Source organism: Triticum aestivum, chromosome 2B (assembly GCF_018294505.1).
Source record: "Triticum aestivum cultivar Chinese Spring chromosome 2B, IWGSC CS RefSeq v2.1, whole genome shotgun sequence".
Taxonomy (NCBI): Eukaryota; Viridiplantae; Streptophyta; class Magnoliopsida; order Poales; family Poaceae; genus Triticum; species Triticum aestivum.
Window position 1 is genome coordinate 681,697,014 of NC_057798.1, and position 9,188 is coordinate 681,706,201.

At 48.2% G+C, this 9,188-nt stretch overlaps 2 protein-coding genes across 2 annotated transcripts; both read left to right on the forward strand.

Moving 5' to 3' along the window:
* The first annotated feature begins 1,216 nt into the window (after window positions 1-1,216).
* On the forward strand, window positions 1,217-2,137 carry LOC123046680 (FCS-Like Zinc finger 1). The gene is made up of 2 exons (XM_044470094.1): window positions 1,217-1,509; window positions 1,610-2,137. The coding sequence occupies exons 1-2, from the start codon at window positions 1,298-1,300 to the stop codon at window positions 1,767-1,769; spliced, it is 372 nt and encodes a 123-aa protein (XP_044326029.1). The 5' UTR covers window positions 1,217-1,297; the 3' UTR covers window positions 1,770-2,137.
* A 2,663-nt stretch (window positions 2,138-4,800) lies between these two features.
* LOC123042067 (histidine-rich glycoprotein) lies at window positions 4,801-5,879 on the forward strand. The gene is made up of 2 exons (XM_044464592.1): window positions 4,801-5,054; window positions 5,155-5,879. Exons 1-2 carry the CDS (start codon window positions 4,906-4,908, stop codon window positions 5,438-5,440), a joined length of 435 nt encoding a protein of 144 aa, XP_044320527.1. The 5' UTR covers window positions 4,801-4,905; the 3' UTR covers window positions 5,441-5,879.
* The last annotated feature ends 3,309 nt before the right edge of the window (window positions 5,880-9,188 follow it).

Genomic DNA, 9,188 nt, shown 5'->3' on the forward strand with positions numbered 1-9,188 from the left:
TTGATGGTGAAGCGCAAAACTTGGAACCATGTAGCATACATGGCCATTGTGCCGCTCAGAATAGGAACATTACAATCATCTATGTTTTCAGACGTTAAAACACTAGCATTTTCGACAATATTTAGAGAAGGCATTTTAAAGTGTTATAGAACTATAAAACAATGTACCTGACACCTGTACAGACCAGTCTTGTAAAAACTAGTTGACATTTTCTTGAACATGTTGAGAATCATTTTCATAGTTTACGATGTTAAAAATGTCTTATGGCTAGCCAATCATACAAAAATAACAGCCGACGCCTCCTCCTTCCTCCACAAAAAAGTTAGGGTTTCTGCCTCCCGCTGTCGCCGCCGCAGGTCTGCCTCCTCTCCGGTGGCCCTAGGGCCATGGGGCGTGGTGGATCTCTGCAAGGGCCGGCGGGAGGGCTTCGTTTTTAGTCGTTTCTTCTAGTTTTGCTAGGGTTTGTGTTCTTCTCAGGAAGACGAGACGGCGCCGGCTCCCGGAAGATGGAATAAAGGTCTCCTCGCCTAGTCCCCGTTCCGGCGGCGCGCCTAGCATCGTTGGTGGGCGTGTGGAGGTGTGTCTCCGGCGGATCTATCTTTGATGGATTTGCTCGGATCTCGTCGTTGTTCGTCTACGTTCGCGTGTCTTCAGATTGGATCTTTCTGATCTACGTTATTCTTCATCTGCTGCGGTTGCTGTTCTGGTGCGCTGGTCCTACGGGGCCTTAGCACGACGACTTCCCGACTGTCTACTACAACAAGTTGTGCCCGACTCCGGCGATGGAGGGGCGATGACGCCGGCGCGCCTTCGGCTCGCTTCAGTGCTGGTAGTCGTCGCTAGGTGGTCTATGATCTGGATATAATTTTTATTATTTCTGGTATTCGTTGTACTGCCATGATTGAAGATGAATAGATCGAAAATTTTCTCGCAAAAAAAAAAATCATACAAAAATAACAACGCCATCCTTTTTTCTTCTGGGAAATGCCAACTTTTTTTTCGAAGGGCTGGGAAATGCCAACTTTATTGTTTATGTCGCCCAAGTACAAAGTCTGAAAGTTTAGCAAATAAACAACCAAGAAATGGGAAATCCACCGGGAGAACCTTGCTCCACATCTTGAGTGCTAAACTTAATTTCATCCGCCACAGAGGGCCAAAATGAAAAGTACGCCACCCTCCCTAATATAAAGGGGTCCCTCGCCTCTCTACTCTCCTCCCCCACTCCCTTCAGTCATTCCTACCTGAAAAGAAAGAGAAGCATTAGCAGTTTGCAGAAGAAACTACTCCATCGATCTCCATGGAAATCTACGGTGACCTCGAGGCCGGCTGCCTCAGCCACTCCGTCTCTCCCATCAAACCGACGTCCCCGCCGAGGAAGGCCGTGCCCGGCCGCCTCTTCTGCGACCCCTGCGACGACGCCGGCGAGCTCCTCGGCCACCACCACTACCTGGACATCTGCTTCAACTGCCGGAAGCTTCTCGCAGGAAACAAAGACATCTTCATGTACAGGTGAATACACGCTACTTGTCATACCGGCCATGATCTCTCCTTTTTGTCACCTCTGCTGAAGAATTGTCTCTGATGGTGGCTTGATTATTTTGTGTTGCAGAGGTGACACGCCCTTCTGTAGCGAGGAGTGCAGGCAGGAGCAGATCGAGATCGACGAGGCGAGAGAGAAGCGCTCGAATCAGACCGGGAGGGCGGAGGAGCAGCGGCAGAGACAGCAGCAGAAGCAGAGCACCCCGAGGATCCCGGTCTGGGCGTGGTAGCAGCTTTCCGGCAACAAAGCCGAAACGTAGGATTTTCAGCAGCAGTTCATGATGAACAAAAGCTCGATGATGAGTTGGGCAGGCTAGATCCAGTTGAGGGAAGCTTGGATCGCCGGTTCGACGGGACGACCACCACCCTCCAGGCTGCAAACCTGCTGCATCTTATGCTGTCTCTGAACCGCATGGATGGGTTCTCATCCTTTTGATCTCCGAAGATGGAGACTAAGAGTTAAATTTTGTGTGTGAATTATCGCTGGTTTTTTGTTCTTGTGTCGCGTAAGGTTGTACTATAGCCTGTCGATATGAAAGAAAAGAGAGAGGCATAACAAAAAAGGGGATCCGGCTTGGCTGCTCCCTTCCTATGCTCCCATCCGTGCTCCCACTTCATCCTACAGCTGTCTTTTTCCTTTTCTTTTTCTAATCTAATTATCTCCCTCTCTTGATTTTAAGGGGGTGGGGTCGGGCTTTATTTTGTTCCAATCAAAACAAGCCACGTACGCGGGAGCACGGATGAGCACACGGCGGGGGAGCTGTCAAGTCTCGTCCAACAAAAGGGCTCTCTCGGTTTTCTCGTTAGTTCAGCTGTGTTCTTTCCTACTGTTCCATGCTTTCATGCTTCCACAGATGGTTCCACCCATAACAGTGGACGCAATATTAAGATTTAAAACTGAATTTATTCGTTTTGGCCCACGAACACAATCGCCGTTCTTTACTGTACCATAGGAATTTAAAGCCGTTCCTGTTTAAAAAAAATGAAAAATACTGGAGGCCGTTGCCTGTTACTGTGTGCATACAGCAAAGGCAGAGGACCAGACAACGGCCCTGTTGGTTCTTGGTGGAGCAGAGCGCAGGTAAAGTCAGGAAAGTCCAGAGAGATAACAAATGATGCCTTCCATTTCTTACTGAAGAAATGATAGCCGTGAACGAATTGTTATTATTTAGACGTTTGCTTCAACAAGAAAAGCAAAGTAGTGTGCTCAACATGACTACTCCTAATAAGGTTCCACACATACATGAGTGAAGTAATAAAGATCTTCTCTTTCGGCCAGACAGCCGGTGGTTTCATTCGCGAGGCCTGTTTCTTGGAAACTTACACGAGGCAACGGCTAGCAACAAGGACCAGCGCATTTTACTTCACCATTTTTCTGTCCACGAAAGCTGCCTTGCTAGTGGATCTCCGGTGTACACCTTACGTGCAAGGTCCACCTGTCAGCTGCCGGAGTATATTAAGAAAACAAAAGGCTCGTACGTCTATCGTCTAACATGTACAAATACGGTTATACGGCAATACCGCCCATGCTTCTAGGACCTGCCTGATCTCATACCCTGCGCACATCGCCGTGAACATACGCTAAACTACTACTCCCTCCGTCCGGAAATACTTGTCATCAAAATGAATAAAAGGGATGTATCTAGATGTATTTTAGTTTGAGATACATCTCTTTTTGTCCATTTTGATGACAAGTATTCTCGGACAGAGGGAGTACAAAGCACGCTGGCCCTAGTACGAAGTACCCGACGTTTTTTGATAAAAAACGCAGTTTTGCTAGAACTCATCTAGATGAGATATAATTTGGTCTCATTCACCTTTTATAGCCATTGGATGTGATGCTATAAGATGCGTGTGTGCTGACGTGGGTTGTATTTATTCTTGTTTTTAAAGTGAATGAGACCAAATTATATCTCATTTAGATGAGTTTTAGGTACTCAAAAAAACGTAGCAACAACAAATCTATCTCATGAAGCCCGTAGATTTCACCTTACCTGCACTGGAGTGCATGTGCAGCGGAGAATCGTTTAGGCAAATCTAGGCCTTAAACAAGCTTATTCAAGGCTTCATTAGGGGGAAAGCTCTCGGATTCCCTCGCCACGTTACGGCCACCTACGAACGGAGGCCATGACGCACGAGGCGTCGGGTCGTTTTGCCTTCGGCCGGGAGGAACCGGCTCGCCAAAGGCATCTCGGGTGCCGGTGGTTCGGGGGGCACCGGCCGGAGCCCCGCACGTGGCCGGATCGCACCCATGCGCACGCCGTGGTGCTCTGCGATCGAAGCTCCGTCTAGTCGCCGCCATGTGACGCTAGAAAAGTTCCATGACCGTTCTAGCAGCTGTTGGTTACGGTGGACGAGATTCTATCACGGCGTGTTGCTGTGGCACCGGTTAATGTCTCGGCGTTGGTCGCCGTGAACCAGATGCTACGGCGTGTCACTGTGCCAGAGGTTAATGTCTCGGCGTTGGACTGGCCTGGAGTGTTGTTTTCTTCAAGGAGGAGGATGAGGACGACGACGGCGAAGACGAGAGATTTGAACGGTAAACCGGGTGCTTGCTTACAATGGTTTTAATGGCGGGCCGCTTTCGACGACGACGGACGCTCTTGTCGTGCTCTGAGCTAAAAGGACGCCTGCGAAGGCGACAAGAGCTGGTGCTCTCTTTTTTCTCCCACGGGGGCGGGAGGGATGTGCTCATTCCGCGCTGTTAAGACAATGACCCCCGATGACATATGTACACGGGTTGCATAATTTAGGTGCAACTTCGCAGGAAAACAAAACAAATAATATGGGAGGTGCTGTCATTTCCTTGCTATCATATTGCATCTGAATTGGTCCAAGCAAGACCGTATTCAGTCCAGTGCAGTGCGTCAATGGGTGCAGACTATTTCAGCACATGTCCGCTGGATACAGTGGTAAACACATGGATGATGGATCATGTTTATCGAACCCAAGTTATGAAGCATCTTGTACAATCTAAACAGCAAATGGCTGTTAAGAGTAAGAATACTGTACCAATGGAGAAGTATTATCCGATTCATTTCTCTGCGATTTACCATGTGCAAAGGTCGATGCAGAGAGTGGTTCTTGGTGCAGAATCGATCGTTCAGGACCGTTTCCATCAGACCAAAAACAAAAAAATGTAAAGCTCCGGTTCCTTGCCTTTGGCTTCTATTCATGGCACTGCTCTCCTCCGGTGTGAATTAGCAGCCTCTCAACGTTCGTCGGAGGCTAAAAATGGAGCTGGGCCGTGCCCTATTTGTGCACACCCCCCGGAAGACGGCAAGCCAGCCGAGCCTCCTTGACATTTAGTGCCATGTCAAGGCGGCATTGCTCCCAATTCTAAGGCTGTTCGCCGCCGCAGGCAGCATGATGAAGGGGGCCGGCGCCATGAGCACGATGAAGCCGCCGTCATCGCCCTTGTACTACGTCCACGAGGCGGACGGCCACGGCCACCACTACCTCGAGGAGTGCTCCCTCTGCGGCAAGTCCCTCTCCGGCGACATCTTCATGTACAGGTCCGTCAATCGGCCAGGCGTTCAGTCCCAGCTGCAATGCGATTATGCGACCATCTTGTCTGGGACTCTGGATACGTGACTACGTACGTGTGTTGTGCAGGGGTGACACGCCGTTCTGCAGCGAGGAGTGCAGGCATCAGCAGATCGAGGTGGACAGGGCGAGGCACCGGCGGAAGAAGCACGCGGCGGCGCACGCGGTGTCGGCGGCGCGGAAGGAGCAGCACCGGCACCACCACCACCACCACCACCACCATCATCATCACCGTCAGCACCAGCACCAGCACCAGCCGCATCAGCCGCCGCCGGAGCCGCGGACGGCCATGGTGGGCTCCGCCCCGTGGGCCGACGCCGGGTTCGCCGCGAGGAGCCCCGCGTTGCGCGTGTGACGCTCCCATCAAACCGCACCCGATCTTCGGCGACCTCAGTCTGGCACACGTACGTACAGTACAGGACGACGGACATATACGTACACGTACTCATACGTCTACGACTACACGCGCCAGCATACGGGTTTAGGGACCGGTTGCATATACTAGTGGTGTACGTACGTACACGCCTGATCGAGGGTCCCGTTGTTCCACGGGCGGCTGGACATGGAGGTTTTTTCACAAATAGTGTGTCCCGATCGAGGTTAGAACTTTAGAGCCACGAGAGTGCGAGCCATTGTTGCATGCAATGCAATGCATGGGCTCCCTCTCCATCTTTCTCGCCCCAGATTAACTTGGCTGTTTGTTCTGCTTTTGTGGAATGGGATTGATTTTCCGTACCAAACGCTCTAGATGTAAATCTTGTTGTTACTTTGATCAATATATGTGTTTTCTTGTACACGTTCCTGAACCCTGAATGGAAGTGCAACGAGACAGAGAAAGTGTGGCTGCATGATACTACTAGCATGTAGGAAAAACCGAACATAATAGTCAGGTTCAGAGTTCAGAGTGGTGATGCATCGAAGGTTCAGAGCTTCTTGCTCACTGTTTCTGTAGCAGCGCCGATTCCGGAGTGGATTTGACAGTGTCATCGCATCGCCAAGGATGGCGACGTGAGACATATTTTAGTGCGCATACTTGCGGACCAAGGCGATCTCGATTCACTATGAAAGATTAGTTCTGTAATCAAGTATCCCAATACTCCGAGACGAATCAAAATTGGACGGCCAATGGAGTCACTCAGCGGCATAAACTATGCCGGTCTAGCTTCTTTTAAAAGTCACCCGAGATGCGTAGGATCGGATGCCCCCACTAATATTGTAACGAATGCAATCGATCCCATAGATCGTGTGCAAGATTTCTTGCCTGGTTTCCCGGCATCTTCTTCGCGACGCCCGACAAGCACAACGGGAAGTGCATATTCCCGCGAGCAATTCATTCACCTTTTCTCAGCCAGCATCTATATGAACTACTCTACTGCCGTAGGAAACGTTGGAGTCCCACCACAATTTCTAAAGCAAATCCTACGATGAAACTAGCTACCGAACTAGACGAGATCACCGAGGCATAAAGAAATGCGATGGTGCGGTTTACCATGGCATCACCGAGTCCGTCCACCTGTGCGGGTGAAGTGTGTCCCCCCAGCGTGAGCCGCGGGCTGGCTGGAATCCGGGGAACCAACTAATTGGAGTCAACTTTTCGTTATTCTACTCTTCCCGGACCTCAGCTGCTATGGATGCCACACTAGGTCTAGGTCAGGTCCGTGCCGTGCTACCTATGATCGCAATTTCTTAACGCTAGCTCTGCTCGGTGGTACCACCGGGGAGATTAACTAGTGGTGCTGCGTACAAAGGTGACCAGGATGCACGGCAGGATACCACCAAAACCTACCCCCGTTAACTAATGCTCCGCCCATCGCCAATAATTTGTCCACTTTTGTTGGGAGAGGCGATCTTGCATTTCTAAACGGTACGGTGTTCACATCATCATGGTGGTTTTGATTTTTTCCTGGGGTGAGGACGCATCATGGCATGGCAGTATAGTTTATTCACTACGTACTGCGATTGTTAATGGAAGGTGACCATTCTGCTGGTCGTTGGGGAGGCATGCGGTCACAATACGGGCGGGGCTAGTTAATTAACCGAGACGCGTCAGTGCATGGATCACGTCAGAGCGATCGCGGTGGAGTCTGTGGAGTCCGCTTACGTGGTACGTACTGGCGCTGCCACCACACTTGTTTATTGTTCTCCGTAGTGGCCGGTGACCTAAACCATGGCGCAGATTGCCAAAATAGCTACGCTCATGATCGTGATTGGCAGCAGGTGGGGGCTGCGCTCCTGTTTGTTGGAGAACCGAAAGCTAACCCGTGACGAGGAAAGCTCCGGAAAAGGGCCTTACGGTTTAATGGGCTGGTAGTACGGCGTTAGGCCCAGCCCATTTTCGCATCCGCTGGCCACTGCACATCGGCTCCGTTCAGTACTAATGAAACTCGTTTTTCATTTTGCAGTCGGCGTGTTCTCGTGCATGGAAACTTGTAGTGGAGTATGCAGCAAATCCTACGAAATTCAAAACGCGACAGGTAAACAGGAACAGAGGGAGTATAGGGTTAAATAGGACGAAGCTCCCAAGTTAATTATCGTTGATGCGAAATAAAGAGAGCTTCAGCTATGGTGAATCATACAGTTAAGAAGAGCTTACAGCCTGACTGCTGCAGACCAACACACATGACAAACCTGTTTTTACAGACCCGTCATCCGTAGTCCGTACATACATGGAATCAACTACTGTGTCCACAGTCCACGGCAGGACAATCAAAGAGATCACGCCGAGGAGTCGACATATTGATTGACTCATGAATACTGAATTATCATCCACAAAGAGGCGCGATCACGTAACTCGAGTGCTTGGCAGTGCACTGGAGTCGGTGACTGAAAAGCAGTTGTCTTATTGTCCGTCCACGAACTGTTTATCAGCTGCCCCCATTCGTTCCCTTGCCGGACCGACCAACCACCAGGCACCACCAGCCATCGGGCACCTGTTTTGGTTCAGTACAGTACTCCCTTAGGGTTTAGAGGGCCGCAGAGGTAACACATGCTACGAAGATGATCTCTGTCCTGGAAGATGAACCACGCAAATTCAGGGCGCCCAGTTGTGAACTTATCTTTTGAATTTGTGATCTTTTTTCATATGAATGAATATTTTTCAACATCGCAAACTTTTATCAATTTCATGAAAAAAATTCAATTTTTTTAAGTAAAAAATTCTTTAACCTTTTTGCAAGTCGATGAACTTTTTCGAATTTCAGAAACTTTTATCAAATTTGTGAACTTTGTTTTTTCAAAATTGTGAACTCTTTTTATTTTGCAAACTTTTTTTTCCAAATTTGTGAAATTTTTGTCAAACTCTTAACCTTTTTTCAAACCAATGAACTTTCAATTCCACGGACTTTTGTCACACTAGTAAGCTTGCGTTGCACATCTCGGCTAACACATGTAATCATATGTAGGATAATCTTCCCTAAAAATAATAGGTTAACTCTATTGAAAATTTTAAATTTTACACGAAGTGTATAGTACCTAATTCTTGGCATACATAATTTGAAATATCATTCTTCATAAATCAATATATCTTTCATGTACATTTCACCCAAACAGTTTGAATACCTTCTTCACTCAAGAAAACAATATGAATACTCTTTTTATTGCATGAGCCAAATTTAGAGTGCATGCTTTCTAATATGCTATCTATTTAGGAATAGACATAATAGTTCGTAACCAGGTTGATAGCATGTTCATCACCCAATTCTCCTCTCCTGAAGCAAGGTTACATGCAAATTACAATGCGGCACGTAGTTGTACATGAACAGTTGGATGAACTCGCATGACCCGACTCCATGCAGAAACCAGGAAAAAAGAATCAGAGATTCATATGAAAGTCCTAAGACAACAATAGCACCCCAAAGATGGGAAAGCAATCAACATGTTGTAGATATAATATTTGATGCATAATCATATCTATATCATCTTGTCTCGTCTTCTTGCACAATGCATGTCTCAGACCAACAATTATATTGTGGCCTCCCGCCTGCAATTTGAAGTTTCACAAGTTCCCAGCAATAAGTTTTAATATTATCCAACATCACATCTTTGTAACAACTACATAGAGCGATGGCACCAAATCAAATACAATATGTTTTCCATTAAATATT